Here is a 19,251-nt window from a genome sequence, read left to right as displayed (position 1 = left end):
CCTCCGTTTTCTATCTATAAACTCCCCAAAGGAAAGGACCAACGTTTTACTTCTTTCGTTAGCTCATATTGTTCACAGTACATAGTAGTAATTCAATAAAAGTATTTCTGATTATATAAAATTTGAACAATGATATAATGACTAATAAGCTAAAATCTAAAAGTAAGGTATTGTCGCAGGGGGGTGGGATGAATTGGGAGATTGGGATTGATATATATACACTACTATATATAAAATAGATAACTAATGAGAACCTACTGTATAGCACAGGTAACTTTACTCAATACTCCGTAATGACCTACATGGGAAAAGAATCTAAAAAAGAGTGGATGAGTGGATGTACGTATACATATAACTGATTCACTTTGCTGTACAGCAGAAACGAACACAACATTGTAAAGCGACTATACTCCAATAAAAAATAATTTAAAAGTAAAAAAAGTAAGCTATTGTTAACCACGGTCTCGTTCAATTCACTATTGCGGCTATATCTGACGATATACGGTAAGTATCTAACCACTTGCCAAAGGCCATAGCCAGGACTATATCTCGTTTAAATCCCTCAGAGTTGGCCTATATGCCTCAAAAACGTCACCCATGGGAACCACAGAAGCGCTGATTCTCCAGCTATTAACCCTGCGCCCAAGACACTGCCTGGAGCCTTCAGCTGGCATCGGATGTCAGAAAAGCGGAACTGGCTGAAGAGACCTTTGCCCCTAACCAACATGGCCGCTCTGAGGCTTCAGGCTGAGGGCGGCAGAATGATGATCACGTGAGAAGAATCCCGATCCTCTATTCGCTTTCTCTTCCGGACGGCGGGGGGAAATGACCCACGTGGGCCGGCCTTAAAGGGCCCACGTCTAAATCCGCCGGAGCTCCGCCCTCGTTGCCGGGCGGGCCAGGCGCGGAGCGGAACGGCGGCGGGCGGGGCCGGCACTCCGAGGCCGCGTCTCCGGGAGCCGTGGTGACCGCAGCCCGCTGCGACGTAAGCCCGAGGAGGTTAACCGCCCAGTCGGCGGACGGGAGAGCGCGAGGATCCCGTGCGAGCCCGGCACAGCCGGCGGGGGCGCACGGCCGCGGGGATGGAGGACAGTTTGGCCGGGCCCCGGCTCGGGGCGGCGGCCGAGGCGCGAGCGCAGCCCGGGGTGACGCTGCGGCCCTTCGCGCCGTTCTCGGGGGCTGCCGAGGCAGACGAGGGCGGCGGCGACTGGAGCTTCATCGACTGCGAGATGGAGGAGGTGGACCTGCAGGACCTGCCCAGCGCCACCATCGCCTGCCACCTGGACCCGCGCGTGTTCGTGGACGGCCTGTGCCGGGTGAGGGCCGGGCGGGGCGGCCGTCGGGCGGAGGGCGGACACTTGTTGCCGGGAGGAGGCAGCGCCGAGGTCCGGCCGGCCCGGGGCAGCCTCTCCAGCCGGGCCGCCGGCGGGGCGGGAGGCCACCCCCGGGGACGCGGCAACGTCCCCGGCCGCCCTGCCGCGGTCCCCTCTGTCCCGGTTGGGGTGGGGGCGCTCTCCCCGAGGTCCCAAGTCCCCAGCACCTGCCGGGCCGCGCGCTGCGCGCCCAGAGGCTAGCCTTTCACCTGGGCTAATAACCCCCTCCTAGCGACGCTCCAGTCTCCGGGTGTTAACTCGGGTGGGGAGGGGGGCGACGTAGTAGGAGACAATCGGAGGATGAATTAGCTGCCCGAGCGGCCGACGAGCTCGTATCGTCATCTTGGGGCTCGGACCGTGCCGGGCACTTACTCCTTTGAGGAGGGGGTCGCCTCATTCATGGGGAGGAGGAAACAGACGTTGAGCGGCGACGTGACTCTGTTACAAACAGGACGGCGTCTCGGCATTCTCAATCTGCACGCCTGGAAGCAAAGCCAATGTTTGGGTGAGGATCCGCGGTTGCTCATTATCTCGCACTTGGCCAGTTTTGGTGGAATGGTGTTGGGGGGAAGGGGCCCATTTTCTACGCCTTTAGGATATTTAGTCTGGAATCTTGCTCCCTGAAGGGGTGACAGGAGACACTCAGTACAGGGAGAGTTGGATTTTTTTTTTTCCTCTACATCCCCAGGGTTTAGACATGTTGGAGGGAGAGGGGGCAGGTATGAGTAACCAAGGGCGGTGGGGAGGAGGAATTTATTTGGAATCTGCAATTAGTGTGCAGAATAAAATTTGGACAACGTAGGCGTTGCAGAATAAAGCCTGTCTTTGAGAGAGATGCCCCATTAGGAGAGCAGCTGTCAAAGAAAGTGCTGCTTTCAGTGCTTGGCTCTGAGTCTGCATACTGTCTATGAACTGTAGTCAAGGTGGCTGCCAAGAGGAACACCACTGTGGACCAGAGAATGGTGTGCTTAAGACCCATTTATTTATAATGTATAGGCTCATCGACTCTCAGGATTTACAGTGGCTGTGTGCTTAGATAAGGTTCCATGCGTGCTTTCTAAAGGAACTATTGGCACAAATACAGGGTCTCACTCATTTTACTCTCCAGCCTTTTCCCTTCTTGAGGCTAAGGTCTAACAGCATAACAAGTCTCTTTCTTAAGGGTCCTAGGCTCTCATGCTAAAGAAACAAGATCAGATCATGTAAGATGCTGCTTGTTTGCCTAGCAATTCATAGTTTTACGGTCTTCCCAGTGTTGGGGACCATCCTGAAATTGCTTTGTCTGAAATGTTGCCCCCTTTGGTTGCTCTTCACTTTAACTAATATGTGTGGAGATTCTGCTGTGAGCCGGGCACTGTTCTAGGCTCTGAGGGCACAGCAGTGAATAAAATAACATTACTGCTTTCAGAGCTGGCATTTTTGTTGGGGGAAACAGACAGTAAACAAATAGATAGCAAATTTGTTAAGAGGTGTTGGTGCTATAGGAAAAAGTTGGCCTTGGAAGATGGGGGGGGAAGGGGAAGATTGCTGTTTTACATAAAATGATCAGGGACAGGCTTACAAGGTGCTGTTTTGAGCAGAGACAGTGGGCTAGCGTTCATTCATTCATTCACTCATTCATTTATTCTTTTGCTGTTTATCGAATGCTTACCATGTTCCAGGTACTGTTTTAGGTCCAGTGGATAGAGTGGTGAACACAGTGAGCTTCCTGCTTACGTACTTGGGGTTGAGGAAGAGATAGGCAGTCAAAACAAGTAAGTGAACAAGGTGATTTCAGATGGTGGTCAGTGCAGTGCAGGACATACCCAGGATGATGTGATCGGGAGTGACCAGGGAGAGGAGAGAGACTGGGTGGTATCAGTCAGGGCCTAACAGGGACCCGGTGATATCAGTCAGGGCCTAACAGGGACCCTAAGGTATCAGTCAGGGCCAACAGGGACCCTACGGTATCAGTAAGGACCTAACAGGGACCCTGTGGTAACCAAGAACTGGTTAATTGGGGCAGGACTGAGGGAGTGTTGGGAGGAAGTCGTATTGCTGGAACCCTAGGAGAGGAGCCTCTTGGCAGGAGCTACAGACGTGGAGGGATGGAATTGAGATGCTGAAGCCGCGAGTTGCAGGTAAGAAATACCCCAGCTTGCCCCAGCTTTCTGATCTCGTTGGCAGAGCCCAGCTGGCAGCCAGGAGGCCAGGGAGTCCAACCAATGCAGTCCGTAGGTGGGTCAGCCTTCCAGGGCCCAGAGAAGAGTGGAGAGAGCAGAGAATGGCTCTGGGGTCAGTGCAGGTAAAGAGGATGTGCGGAGAGGGTCAGCACGCGGCCGCTTTAGACTGAGTGGCCCCAGAAGGCCACTCTGCACAGCTTGGACCTGCCTGGCAGGAAGAAGCTCCTCATGTAGATTTTGTGTGGCTGGCGTCCAGGCAGAGGGAATAGCGAATACAGAAGTTCCAGTGCAGGGATGAACGAGTGTGTACAGAGGGCCCAGTGAGGGCAGTGGTGGTGGCCGAGGTTGACGCAGCCGGGGAACGGTTCCATGGGAGCCTGGAGGCCCTGGGAGGGATTCGGATCCTGTTCTAGTTGCAAAGCTAGGTGGAGAATGTCTTTGGGGGAAGGAGGTTGGGTGGGCAGGAGAGGAAGCAAAGAGGCCCCTTAGGAGGCTCTTGACTTTGGTTGTCAGGGGAGCTGTGAAGGTGTCTGGACTAGGGTAGAGACGTGGGAGACAGTGCCTGTCCTTTCCATTCGGGGGTCAGGAGCCTCAGAATGTGGACAGTGGGAGCTCCGTGCCTTGGTTGCCCATCTCCAGGGTCCTGCAGAGACCGTTGGTAAGCCTTCCAGTAGAAAGATAAATTTCTCATTTAGCTGAAACCATTCCTCCAGGTGGGAAGATGTGGCTTCTGAGATTTCAGTCTGACGGCCTTATTATTTTGAAGGCCATTCTTATTAAAGCTGGAGTGTCACCTTTGGGTGGTGTAATGAAAACATGATTCTACTTCAGGTCAGTGGTATCTGACCCTTGAGTCGGCGGACCATTGACTGCATTGCCAACAAAAGTCCCTGTGCTGGTGGTGTGGCCACATCCTCTGTTTAACCAGTCTGTTGGAGGATCGTCTGGGTGAGTGATGGTGTCTTAACCTGTTAGGGCTACTGTAACAAAATGCCACAGATTGGGTGGCTTATAAACAATAGAAATTTATTTCTCACAGTTCTGGTGGCCAGCATGGCTGGGTGAGGGCCCTCTCCTGGGTTGCAGACTTCTTGCTGTGTCCTCCCATGGTGGAAGGGATAAGAGAGCTCTGTGGGGTCTCTTTCATAAGTGCACTAATCCCATCATGAGGGCTTCATCCTCATGATCCCTAATCATCTCCCAACAGCTAACACCATAACCTTCAGGGGTGAAGACATCAGTATATGAATTTGGGGGAAACAGACATTCAGATGGTGGCAGATGGTGTGAAGGAAAAAGGCTATGTCAGTGTTCTTTACGTGTGTTCATATCAGTCTCTAACCTTAATTGTAAAGTAAAGAAAGAAATTGACCTGAACTGCCAATTCATTTGGGAATTTATATTGGAAGCCGGTTTTCTAACTGTAACAGTTGGATCTGATATGTAAAATTTGTTTTTGTTAGCTGGATCATCAAATTATTACAAATAATTTATAATTAACATGTTCATTAAATGTTTATCCAAAAAATAACTGAAACTGTATCGTCATTAATTTCAAGCAATATTATTAGAGAGATTCACACCATTACAAATGAATGAAAACTTTTATTAAAATAAGGTTATTTTCGGTTGTACAGATATTTGCTTAGCATATTCCATTACTGTACTTTTTGTGAACTTTTTTCTTTTTACTGAGAAAGCAAAGCAGTGCTTTGAACCGGTAATTACATGTGCTTTGGATTGTTGGCAGTGGTTCGTTGGTTCCCTAGAATAAAGGTTCCTTCAGTTGTCACCAAGCTAACCAGAAAGTTAGAGTTCTCAAATAATATTGTTAGTTTCCAGGCAGTAGATATAATTTCATAGAGTAATGGAAACGAAGGCCATTTTTCTGTTGTCTGAGACCTGAATGTATATTTGATTGACAGCTCTGCTAGTGGCTCACCTTTCTTAAAACAAACGCCCACATAAGATTTATGATACTGGCGTGACTTTCTTTTCAAAACATGAAATATTCTGATAAGGCATGAAAGGTGGTTGAGGGGTGTCCTTAAATTCTTTGTATCAGTGAAGACCCCTGAGAAACTCTCATGCCCAGGCCTCTGCAGACCAATTCCAGTCTCAGGGGCTGGGAACCACCTGGAACGCTCCCCAAGGTGAGTCTGATTGGGAGCCAAGGTTGCGGCCCATTGTCTAGCCAGAAGGGGTCTAGCCTGACCAGAGTCATTGTTGTATCATGAAAAGATTATTGAATAATTGATCATTGGTTCCGCTTTCAGCCAGATCTGTGCCTTGATTTCCTCTAGTCCAAAATGGGAGTCAGGCCCCTAGTCGGGAGCCTCCCTTCTCCTAAGTGCCATTTGACCTTGTGGCTGGAAAGCAGAATGACCGGCTGTCAGCCTGAGAGCCCAGCCTTTGGGCGGGTGACACACGAGATAAGAACACATACCTGAACGTGGGGTCGCCTCGGGGCTTTTGTACACATCCTCTCGTGCTGCTGCTTGCTCTCCACCAGACGTCAGATCCCGGGCTCGTCCCCCCAAAGCGTGTATTTCGGTAGACAAGATATCACTCAGTAGCAATTTGATGATTGAAATGTTTGAAGCTCCAAGGTGGCACAGCTGAGATGCATAGTTTCCGCCTGTATGGTTGTATATGCTTGGCCGTGTATCTGCTTGTTCCCATCACAGTGTGTTGTAAAATGTGACATTCCAGCAGGATGGTAACAGTTGGGGGTTCTATTACAGTGTAACATCCCCGCCTTCCTAGGCCATTTTCACTTTTCATCCTAGTGTCACAGGCATGTGGTTTCTGAGATTTAAATTAAGCATAAAATGTCCCCTGAAACCTCCTCAAGTGTGGAGAGATATTAAACCCAATATGGTATGGTTTCATTTATTTGGGAAAGTTCAGAATGTTGTAAGTTTAAAAAAAAAAACCTGCATATTATATATGTGCAAAGTTTACTTTAGAAGTTATCCACTATTTCCCTAATTTTAGAATTTCTGACTCTTAAATCTATCTGTCTATCTACATATGTATATATATATTTTTTAACGTCCGTGAGGTTCTTTTGATCTCTCCTCTCCGCTTCCCTCCCTAACAAGGGTTTGGTCCCCTGTTCAGCACCATCCATTGCTCAAAGCATTTCTTCTTCAGTAGCAATAGCTTTCAACGTTATTGCCAGCAACTCCCAAGACAATTACATAAGGGAGCCAAAAAAAGAAAAAGAAAAAAAAAATAGGCTTTGTGATAGAATAGCTAAAGCAGAGGCTGTTTGATTCCAGTGTTTATATTTCAGGCTCTATTCTTTCCTTCTTTCCTTTCTAAAAATGTCATCAGATGGCACAGTCCCCTCTTTTGCATACATGCCACTGAGGGGCCTATTTGCCCTGTTCTGTGAATGCATCCCTCCTGTGACAGTGACTGCCGTTGTGCACGCATCAGTGTGTGTGCTGGGGGTAGGAGCAGGGAGGGGACTCCTCCGTGTGCGTTTTCTGTGCACAGTTGTTAGGACCCATTTCAAGGGCTGAGGGGGAGTGCCGGTCATTTGAAATACAATTCAGTTGTGACAGAATTTCTTCCTTTGTAAATATGAATCACTGTCCAAACATGGGGACGCTGACAGTTAATGAGACAGTAAGTGACTCTGCTCTATTCTCTGAGCAGTGATGGGCTGTACCATGGCCGTAGGAAGTAAAAATAGCTCTTCTACCCTTCTTGGGCAGAACAGAAACATTTTCAAACTTGAACATCAGGAAAATATTAACTCCCTTAATTCAAACTTTGACGTGGAAGAAAGGGTTGGCTTCATGTTATGTAGATTTCAGTCACTGTAGAAATCCTTTATTTGATTTAGTTGGTGTCCAGTGTTTTTGTTTATATTTTTAACCTCTAAAGATTTCCTTGGTTTTAAAATGCTCACATTCCCCTTTGAAGTGTGTCCGTGCGGAGGCAATGCAGCACGATAGTTAAGGGTATGAATCTGAAGCACACCTTTACCACTAACACCAGTGCGACCCTGGGGAAGCTATTTACCCTACCGTGCCTTCACTTCCCTACCTGTAAAATGGAGGTGCCAGTAGTACTAACACCTTATGATGTACATAAAATGCTTGTCCCAGGGACTAGGACATAGTAAACACATAATGTAAGTTGTGTATTATCTACTGCTGTGTAACAAACTAACTCAAGACTTAGTAGTTCAAAACAATAAACATTTATTATCTCACAGTTTCTGTGGGTCAGGAATCCAGGGATGGCTTATCCTGGTGCCTCTGCCTCCACATCTGCAACAAAGTACCAGCTGCGGTCTCATCTCACGGCTCAACTGAAGGAGCGTCTGCTCCTAGATTGACTCACGTGGTCTTTGGCAGGATTGCATTTCTGGTGGGTTGTTGGACTGAGAGCCCCAGTTCCTCAGTGGCTGTTGGCTAGAGGCCCCCCTCAATTCATAGCCACACAGACCTCTGGCTTCCATCAGAGCAAGGGAGAAAGGACATGCAAGATGGAATGCAGTTCACAGTCTTCTTGTGACCTAATAATCTCAGAGTGATATCCCACCACTTTTACTGGATTCTCTTCATTAGAAGTGAGTCAGTAAGTGCAGCTCCCACTCGGGGGGTGGGGGGCTTACACCAGGGCGTGAGTCCTGGTAAGTGGAGATCGCTGAGCCCATCTTACAGGCTGCCGACCACCGACCGTTACTGTTTATTAGGACATTTTCTTCCTTGTAAACTTTTCTGACTTCTTGGAGCAGTTAACGTTCAGAAATGTTTATGAAGGTATTTTCTCATCTGATTTTTTTAGCTTCAGCTCTGTAAAGAATACAGTTTTAGACTCTACTACTTAACATAAAATACCTCATTGATAGGTTTATAGCTAGGTTCATAGCAAAAGCCGTCAGCCGCTACACTTCTGAACCAAGAGCTCAGGAAACTAAAGCTTTTTGATGTTGAGAAGGTTCAGTACTTTTCCTTTCATTACTAATTTCAGCAGGTGCAATGTGAAGTTCCCACGTGTAATCATAATTAACACCGTAGGAAGAGGTGTTTGAGGTTGGCCTGAATTCAGAATTAAAAGACAAAAATGTTATTTGATTCAGAAAGCTAATTTTGGATATTTTTCATGTGACATAACAATAGCTTGTTTTACTTTATTACCTTTATAATTTTTGTTAACTTTTCTGCTTTACTTTACAGATAATAAAATAGTTTCTATTCATTAATGTGAAGTGCTTTATGTGTAATATGTATCATTTCATCTTTTGATAAGAACTCTATGAAATAGGTACTATTGGGCTTCCCTGGTGGCGCAGTGGTTGAGGGTCCGCCTGCCGATGCAGGGGACACGGGTTCGTGCCCCGGTCCGGGAAAGATCCCACGTGCCGCAGACCGGCTGGGCCCGTGAGGCACGGCCGCTGAGCCTGCGCGTCCGGAGCCTGTGCTCCGTGACGGGAGAGGCCGCAACGGTGAGAGGCCCGCGTACCGCAAAAAAAAAAAAAAAAGAAAAAAAAGAAATAGGTACTATTATTCCCATTCTGTGGACATGGAAACTGAGGCCAGAGGAGGCCAAGTAACCTGTCCCAGATCACATAGCCAGTAAGTGCTGGCCCTATGATTCAAACCTGGTTTTAGCCAACTACAGAACCTGTGCTGGAATCACCTTGTATGCAGTAATGCACGTGAATTTTTCATATCTTTCACACCTTATTTAAACCCTAGGATATCTCTATGAAGAAAGTGCTTTTATCCACAGGAAACTGAGGTTCATCGGAGTTATAACTCTGTTATTCTCTAAGCCATTTATTTATATTTAACAGATCTATTTGAGTGCGTTTTGTACATCAGTGGCAGCCCTGATGATATTCTCGAATTCAAGCGGAAGGCAGTGCCTGGGCGCTGGAGTCAGGCAGACCCGGATTTGAATCCTAGCTCCAGCACTTCACTCATTCATTCATTCATTCAACAAGTATTTCTGAGGGCCTCCTGTGTTCTGAGCACCGTGCTGGTTGCAAGGCCAGCTGTGGGACCCCAGGTGAGTCAGTCAACCTCCCCAGGCTTGGTCTCCCCCATTGCAGAAGGAGGACACTAAGCCCTACCCCACAGTCACGGTGAGGTCAGTGTGAGGGGGCCGCGGCCCTTGGTGAATGACAGACACTGTCTCTCCCTTTGTGAGGCTCACAGGCCAGCAGGGAGGACACACACTTTTTAAATTGTGTGTGTTATGTAAATATAACCAAAGAGCTTAACAGATCCATAACAAACCACATGTCCTTGGGCAAGATATTCACCCAGACCTCAGTTGCTTCACCTATGAAGTGACCGGGGTTGAGCCCGGATCATCTCAGCGAGGTCACTTCCAGCTCTTCTATCAGTGGAGCGCTTGCTCCCCTACAGACCTTTCCCAGTAGCAACTGACTCAAGAAGAGAATCTTTCCTAGTGTGACTCTAGTTCTCTTCCATCTGGCTTCCCAGCCTCCTACCTGCAGGGGAGACGGAAGTTTACCTCTGTCCATTCTAGGTTTCCAGCTGTGGCTCTTTAACGAAAAGGTGGGTCACAAGAGAAAAACAGAAGTCATTAATGCGTGCGGTACATGTCAGGTGGGAGAACCCTCATCATGACGTGGAGGCTTAGAACTCGGCTTATGTAGCCTCTTCGGCAAAGAATAAATTGATAGAGAAATGGCAGGAGGGAGGAAAGGAGTTTCAGGCTTCCACATGGCAGCACACTGGGGAAGTAAATCCGTGGGAGGAAACTGATGGGTGCGTTTGCAGATTCCTCTGTAAGAGTCTGGAGTCATCTCCATTAAAAGGGGCATTTATATCCCACCTATAAGCAGAAAAGAGGGACAAGATAGAGCTTTCTCGCATATGTGCTTCATAATTGCATTCAGCTTCAAATACCTTTTATGTCAGAGAGGCATATTTGGGGGGTGACATTCTGGTTTCCTCCATCCCCACTCTCATGCCTTGTCCTGCACTGGTCGGTGGGAGGCTTGTCTGCTGGTTTGTGGGAGAGAGGAGGTAAATTTCAGTCACTTACACTTGTGTCTGCAATCGGTCTTGGAAATTTCACCCATCGGAGAGGAACCTGTGTCAGAGACCATCTAACTGAGGCCAGCGCCGATTCTGTCCAGTTGCCATTTGAGGGTTTGCCAAATATATGACCTCGCAAAGCCAGAACAATTGAGTGAAACTTTTTTTAAGTTTTTCCATTATTGGGAACTTTTCCCAATCACCCAACAGCTATTTCTTATGGATACGGTGACAGTATGTCCCAGTTTGTCCATCTGGTTCATGCCTGTTGTCCCAGGAAGGTTACTAGTAGTCCCCTCCTTCACTCTTAGGTTTGGGTCATCAATTATATATGTAGTTAGTAATTAAACAATTCAGGGACTTCCCTGGTGGCGCAGTGGTTAAGAATCCACCTTCCAGTGCAGGGGACATGGGTTCGAGCCCTGGTCGGGGAAGGTCCCCACATGCCGTGGGGCAACTAAGCCCGTACACCACAACTACTGAGCCTGCGCTCTAGAGCCCGGGAGGCACAACTACTGAGCCCGCGCGCCACAACTACTGAAGCCCGTGCGCCTAGAGCCCGTGCTCTGCAGCAAGAGAAGCCACCGCAATGAGAAGCCCACGCACCGCAACGAAGAGTAGCCGCCGCTCGCCACAACTAGAGAAAGCCCGCGCGCAGCAACGAAGACCCAACACAGCCAAAAATTAATAAATTTAAGAAAAACAATTCATGAGAAGCACCCTGTTTACTTAGCACATACTGTTTGTCAAATATTTTATGTACATCATTTCATTTCATCCTTCTTACAGCTTTCTAAGATAAATGCTATATTTGCCCGTTTTATAGATGTGGAAGGCTTCTGCTCCCTTTGCAAAACTCATCAGACTCTGGGCGCAACTACAGAACCGTGGCAGAGAGGACCTCAGGCTCAAGCCTTCAATTTCTCCAAGGAGGAATCTCAGAGCAGTGGCCACATTTCCTCAGGGGAGCTCACTAGATATTGGCAGAACTAGAATTTTCTCCCGGCCCGCTGGTTACATTGCTCATCTAATTTCCTGGGAAATGATGTCCTCGCCTGCCACACCTCCCACCCCGTGCAAAGAATCCGGAGCATGAGGCAATGAGGAGGACAGCTAGAGCCCCGGCAGCTGAAACGGGCAGAACTGTCTCCTGTGCCACCGTTAGGGAGCTGCTGGAGAGCAGGGTACCTATGGTCCTTCCTGGTGGAACGACAGAGGAGGCTGTGCGAGAGCTAGTCCAGGGGTGTTCAAACACCAGCGCCTGCCACCAGGGGGCGGTCACCTCACATAAGTTCTGCGATGGAGTCTGGTGGTTGCCTTCGACTTTATTTCAGGCATCGCAGACAGAGCGTGCGTTTTCGGAGGGAGAAGTCACTCCTTGTGCTGCAGAAGAAGCTGTTATAATGATAAGTGTGTAGCTGGAACTTTAAACCGGAGACACACCCCCTCTCTTCCATTCTCCCAGCAGAAAGCCAAGGGAGGGGACTCTCCCTGCTGCTGGGCAATGGGACCCCCTTTGGTTAGAACAGGAAACAGGGACGCTGTGCTCGCCTCAGAGAGTGACCCTCTTTCACTGTGCCTAGTACACATTTGTGACATTCTCTGCCCCGTGCTCTGAGTTTTTGTGACTTACTCGGACTATGACTCAAATGATCAGCATAAAGAAATGTAAAGAGGGAATTCCCTGGCAGGCCAGTGGTTAGGAGTCAGTGCTTCCACCGCCGGGGGGCCTGGGTTCAATCCCTGGTCGGGGAACTAAGATCCCACAAGCCAAGAGGTGTGGGAAAGAAAGAGAGAAAGGAAGAAAGAGAAAGAGAGAGCTCACTCAGATGAAACAAACACTTCACTTCAGAGATAAGGGGAATTTTCTGAGCTGTCTTCAGCTATTAGGTTGCTATGGAGATTACTTTTAAAAGGCAAAGCTTGTGCTGCTACATAGGTTGTCAGCCCCGCGTGGTGGACCCCTGTCCTCGGATGAATTGCCTACTGCCCAAGCCATGTAGTGACAGTATTCTTCTGGGCTGGAGTCAGGATTTGGGGGAATTCGGGTAGATCTCAGCTCTGCTCTCATAACCACTTTTGCACCTAAGCTGCAGATCTTGGATGGTGATGGAGAACCCTCAGGTCTGGGTCAGCAGCCTATAAACTACTAAAAACCGACCACTCATCAGCGAAACTCACTGGGTTACAAGCAGGTCATGAACTGGCCTGGAGACCCTTGCAAACGTTTGGCAACATCAGGGTTGGTTTGTATCTATATCCCTCTTTCCGGAACAGCCCAGTCCAAGATATATCTTTCAAACTCAACCACCTGTTTGACCCTGACACAGCATTTCCAGAGTGGACTTCATTTTTAAAATCAGTTCTGAATTTGTGTATTTCTTCGAAGTGATTCATAAGTGCCCCTAATGTGCTCTGTTATTCAGTTATCTCCTTGACGTATATTTGGGCAATACCATTAATGGATCTTCAGATACATTGTAACCTCCACATTCGGAGTATTTCAGTTATTTACAACATGTTCAGGTTAATGACCTGGTCCTCAGCACCACGAGCCTGCCTGAGACGGTGGTACAGGTTAGGTGGATGGGGATAGAGAGGTTGTATGCTGAGGGGATGACCTCCTGCATTTGGTGGGAGGTAGCTGTGCAGAGGGCAGAATGGAGATCCGTGCTTCAGTTCGCGGCCTGGAATGAAGCAGTAGCAGCTGGGCCATGGCTGAGATTCTGAGCACATTCTTTATCTTATATCATAAAACAAGGGCTGGGCGGTCCTTCACCTTACTAAGATGCCTGTGACAATTCAATACAGCAGGACAGTGTTTGTGATAGAAGCTGAAGGCAGGAGATGCCCTGAAATGATTTATTTAGTCTTTATCAAGGACTTCGTTTTAATGTCATTGACTATATGACTAGAGATTTTATATTGAGTAGCCATTTAATTTTTGTTCATTTCATTTCCTTTCTTTTCCTCCTTTGTTTTCTCTGCACAGGGACTACATTGGCAAGATCACCTACTTGTAGGTTTTCTTCTTGCTTGCTACTTATCTCATTTTTATGGCTTAGCTGAGAGTGAAAATGCATAAGAGAATATGCACATATTACCTGTGAGTGCCCACCTTCTTTGTGGACAAATACCTACCTTTCTTTGGAGTTGTGCATGTCAAAAAGGCAGTCAGATGCAGTAGTTAGGAGGGTGGACCCCTGAACCAAGTCAGTCTGAATTCAAATCCCAGCTCTGCCAGCAACTAGCTGTGTGACCTTGGGCAAGTAACTTAACTTCTCTGTGTTTCAGTCTCTTTGTAAAATGGGGTAATAAAAGTACCTACCTCATGGGGTTGTGAAGATGAAAAGACAACATATAAATAAAGGGCTAAGGATAATACCAGGCTTGTAGTAAGTATTTTGTAACTGTTAGCAATTTTATTTAAATGATGATGAAAATGCAAGGCCTACGGTATCTGTATTGCTTACTGCTGTAGTCCTGTGCCTAGGACAGTGCCTGCCACATAGTAGGCACTTAAATATTTGTGCAGCAGTAGAAGTAAAACGCTAACATAAAAATAAAAGTCTTGCTCTTTTAAATTCATTAAATATTAAGCCTTATTTTCCCAGGAGTAGTTTTAGGCACTTCCAGAAGTTGCATAAACTATCTCAGGCTAGAAGGCTCTGCAGCTTTAAAATCATGGCAGTGATTGTGTGTGTGTGTGTATGTGTGTGCACGCGTGTGTGCACACACGTGTGTGTGAAATTAACAGGCTGAGACGTTGCTGAACATTTAGAATGCATTTAGAGCAGTATTATACCGGAAGACTAGCATGGCTTGTTATCACCTGTAATGCTTAGAAAATCATGTTTTAACATGAATGAGCGTTGCTACAAAGTTGGAAACAAATTAAAAACCTAAACCCTTTAAAAAATAAATCTCGGGCTTCCCTGTGGCACAGTGGTTAAGAACCGCCTGCCAATGCAGGGGACACGGGTTTGAGCCCTGGTCCGGGAAGATCCCACGTGCCGCGGAGCAGCTAAGCCCCTGCGCCGCAACTACTGAGCCTGCGCTCTAGAGCCCGCGAGCCACAACTACTGAGCCCGTGTGCCTAGAGCCCGTGCTCCGCAACAAGAGAAGCCACCGCAATGAGAAGCCCGCGTGCCTCAACGGAGAGTAGCCCCCGCTCGCCACAACTAGAGAAAGCCCGCGCACAGCAATGAAGACCCAACGCAGCCAAGAATAAATAAATAAAATAAATAAATTAAAAAAAATAAAACTCAGTAAGATAATGGTTTTTACATAAAGTTGCTCTGAAACATAAAATCATTATTTATGGTGGTAAGAAATCCTAGGCTTCCCAAGCACGATTTTTTAAAAAAAATCTATAATTGAGAAATAAATGTCATGTTTGCTGGTGAGGTTTTCCCCTCCCTGCCTCCCTATTCTCTCTCTCTTTGCTTTCCCTCTTTCCATTCTCTCTTGTTGTTCTTAGAATGACTTTTAGGGAATACACAGATCTTTTCAGAAATTCATTGTCATCTGCTAAATCCCATCTACCAGCCAGCCTCTAGCACCCTTGATAGAAGGAGGCTGGTCATTCTTTGCCAAATCTCATCCTAAGAGGGCAAAATCAACCTGTGATCTTCTTATCTCTGAATGCTGCCCTGTTTTCCACTACGTTGTACCAGGAGAGGTGACCTTCCTGAATGAAACACACGCTGTCTGCTTAGTGCTCAGCGGCCTGCTGTGCTTTTAATTAAATGAACCAATCTTTAAAAACTCGAGTCTTATCCCCAAAGCAGCATGGCACTCACAGTCTATCCCCAGGTCAGACATTCCAGATGGTTACATCATAGGGTGGCACCAGTGAGGACTGAAGATTAGATCAAGGGGCTTTAGCATGGTGTGATCTGGGCTCATCGTTCTTGGAGCCATTTCTCTGTGCTTTTGGTCCAGGATAACTCAGCCCTTATCCAGCCTTCTAGCCAGAGAATAGAGCCATGACATGCTGACTTTAGCAAGACGTTACCCACCACTGTATTACGTCTACACTGTGCTGGGGTATGGGTATATTATGTCACTGGGGAAAACTTTCTGAAGATCACAACTCATAATGAGTATTATTTGCTGAGTACCAACTATAGGTTATTACATTTGTCTAGATTGCTGTGTGCTTTGAAGAGTAATTCATTGTAAAATTTATATTTGATTGTTAAAGTGTTAACTAAAAATTCCTCATCCTTTTCTCTCAACCTGTTTCTTAGAAATAACCTCTAAGTTTTATGTGTACTCTTTCACACATATTCTATATATGCCATGTGTATACATTTATAAATATCATATTACATATACTCTTTTGCTACTTGCCTTCTTAAAATATTGTGGACATCTTCCAACAGACTCAATGGAGTCTGTTCTTTTGATGACTGCCTGGCATTTCATTCTAAGAATGTAACATAATTTAACCAGCAATTCCTACTGATAGACATTTAGTTTGTTTCTAGGTTGTGGTTTTTTTTTTTTCCTATTGTAAACAATGTCGCAAGCAGCATCCTTATACACGCCTCCCCATGTATCCATGGGGGACCAGTTCCATGACCTGTGGATACCAAAATCTGCAGATGCTCAAGTCCCTTATAGTAAATGACATAATATTTGCATATAACCTATGCAATGTAAATGCTCTGTAAATAGCTGTAAATGCTATGTAAATAGTTGCTGGAAAACAGCAAATTCAAGTTTTGCTTTTCAGAACTTTCTGGAATTTTTTTCTTCCAAATGTTTTTGATCCATTGTTAGTTGAATCTGCAGGTGTGGAACCCAAGGATCCAGAGGGCCCACTCTGCATATATCTTTGTTTACTTGTGTAAAAATGCTTGCAAGATACATTCCTAGAAGTGAAATATCTGAGTCAAGGGTATGGCTGTTTTGCATTTTGATAGATACTGTGAATTTGCTATCCTGACTGTTTATACCAATTTATATTACCGCCTGCGCGGCATGACAGTTCCCCTTTCCCCACATTCTTGCCAATACAGGCGATTATAAATCATTTGGGATCATTGCCACAATCTTTGATAAGTGGAAAATAGTATCTCTTTGTTTTAATTTGCTTCAGGTTGACCATCTTTTATTCATATTGGTCATTTGTTGTTGTTGTTTTCCTGTAAATTGATTGTTTATATCTTTTGCTATTTTTGTGGTAAGTTTTCATCTGTATTTGTGAATTTTTCAGAGTTTTGTTGTATATTAAGGAAATTGTAACTTAATCGCATATATTACCGATATTTCCCCCAGTTTGCCATTTGACTGTGGTGTTTTTACCCCATAGACATTTTTGTCCTTTTTATTTGTAGTTCTGATGTAGAAATTTTGCCTTCCTGTGTTCCGGGCTCTTATACCTAGAGAGTCCTTTCCTGGGCCAAGATGTGTAGGCGTATGTTTTCTTCTAGTACTTTTACATTTTTATTTGTGATGTTTGCCTTTAATTCCCTGGATATTTTGGTGTAAGGAGTAAATTCAGTTTCTGATTTGCTTTTTTGCATGTTACTTGCAGGTTCCAAATCCTACAGATTTGACATACCAGCTAAATGGTCAAGTGTTCTTGAATCAGGGCTCTTCTGTTCATCTTTTTGTCCATTTCTGAGCCAGTTTTGTATTATTTACAATGGAGCTGATTCTCCCCCATTTTCTCTTTCAGAATTTATTTTCCTGGCCTGTTTCCTTTCCTTATCTCCTTCGCAAACTTTAAGAATCATTCTGTCATTTCTAAGTATCCTCTACCCCCCACAGAGAAGGAAAACAAAATGCAACAACCAAACCTGTTGGTATTTTGAGTGAGATTGCTCCGGGTTTACAGTTACTTCAGGGGAATTGACATCTTTAAATATTATGTTCTTATAATGTTGTTCTACTCATTTAAGCAATCTTTTATGCCACCTGTACAGGATTGACGCTTTCCATATACATATATTCTTCACATAGATCGCCTATATATTTTAGTTTGTTTTAGATATTTCAGTATAAATATTTTTATGTAAGCTTAAGAAATGTATTAAAATATGAGCTCTCTTTCCCATTGTACTTACTTTTACTTTTATATAAAGGAAATTGTTTCCTGCATATTAACTTTGTAACCATCTGCCATACTAAAGCCTCTTACTGTTGCTAATAATGTTACAATTCATTCTTCTGCATTTTGCAGGTATTAAATCATATCGTCTGCAAATAGTGACGATTTTGCCATCTTCTTTACAATACCTGTTTTATTCTCTAATCCACGTGGCACTTTGACAGTAGATCATAGCGTTGGCATATGGCATCCTTGTCTTATACCCAGCTTTTAAGGGAAACGTGCTAGTGTCCTACCATTAACCTTAACCTTGGCGTGGCATTGTGGCATTTTAACTCACCTTCCTTCCGGTATCTTTGACAAATACTTTCCTGTCCTAGACCTGGTTACACACAACAGACACATCAGCTCTCTCATTGCTCTTTTGTAGGCTCTTACCTAGCACTCAATCCTCCTTTTAAAGAAGTGGCTTCAGCCTTTCGGCCAGAGCCGTCATCTTCCAGGAATTCATCAAAATGACCAACACAAAGGGAAAGAGGAGAGGCACCTGCTTTAGGTTCTGTAGGCCTCCTAGAAAACATGGAGCTGTTCCTTGGGCCACCACATACATGTGAATCTACAAGAAAGGTGATATTGTAGACATCAAGGGAATGGGCACCGTTCAAAGTGGAATGTGCCCCCAGTGTTCCCGTGGCAAGACTGGAAGAGTCTACAGTGTGACCTGGCATGCTGTTGGCATTGTCGTAAACAAACAAGTTAAGGACATGATCCTTGCCAAGACAATTAATGTCCACATTGAGAGTATCAAGCACTCTAAGAGCCGGGACAGCTTCCTGAAACTCGCGAAGGAAGATGATCAGAAAAAGAAGGAAGCCAAGAGAAAGGTATTTGGGTTCAACTGAAGCACCAGCCTGTTCCATCCAGAGAAACGTACTTCGTATAACAGAAACCCATGGAAAGGAGCCTGAGCTGCTGGAACCCATTCCCTGTGAATTCATGGCATGATAGGTGTAAAAAAAATAAAAGACCTCTGGACTATAAAAAAACAAAGAAAAAGAAGTGACTTCAAGAACACGAGAACAATTTTTTAATTGAAGTATAGTTGATGTACAGTATTATACGTTACAGGTGTACAACGTAGTGATTCACAATTTTTTTTTTTTTTTTTTTGCGGTACACGGACCTCTCACTGTTGTGGCCTCTCCCATTGTGGAGCACAGGCTCCGGACGTGCAGGCTCAGCGGCCATGGCTCACGGGCCCAGCCGCTCCGCGGCATGTAGGATCTTCCCGGACCGGGGCACGAACCCGTGTCCCCTGCATCGGCAGGCGGACTCTCAACCACTGCGCCACCAGGGAAGCCCATGATTCACAATTTTTAAAGGTTAAACTCCAGTTAGTTATTATAAAATATTGGCTGTATTCCCCGTGTTGTACAATATATCCTTGTAGCTCATTTATTGTACACATAATAGTTTGTACCTCTTAATCCCCTACACTTTCTTGCTCCTGCCCCTTTTCCCTCTCCCCACTGGTAAGCATTAGTTTGTTCTCTATATCTGCGATGTTTCCTTTTTGTTAGATCCACTCATTTGTTGTAACTTTTAGGTCCCACATGTAAGTG

At 45.8% G+C, this 19,251-nt stretch overlaps 1 protein-coding gene and 1 pseudogene across 1 annotated transcript in view; both read left to right on the top strand.

The window, feature by feature from the left end:
* The first annotated feature begins 1,082 nt into the window (after window positions 1-1,082).
* RCAN1 (regulator of calcineurin 1) overlaps window positions 1,083-19,251 on the top strand; it is a 95,701-nt gene continuing 77,532 nt past the window's right edge. Inside the window, exon 1 of the mRNA XM_065875731.1 lies at window positions 1,083-1,316. Coding sequence (XP_065731803.1) covers window positions 1,083-1,316 — 234 coding nt within the window. The remainder of the gene's footprint in view (window positions 1,317-19,251) is intronic.
* Window positions 18,145-18,634, top strand: LOC136122910 (large ribosomal subunit protein eL21-like; annotated as a pseudogene).

Source organism: Phocoena phocoena, chromosome 4, assembly GCF_963924675.1.
Source record: "Phocoena phocoena chromosome 4, mPhoPho1.1, whole genome shotgun sequence".
NCBI classification, from domain to species: Eukaryota; Metazoa; Chordata; class Mammalia; order Artiodactyla; family Phocoenidae; genus Phocoena; species Phocoena phocoena.
This window is presented reverse-complemented; position numbering and strand designations above follow the sequence as displayed.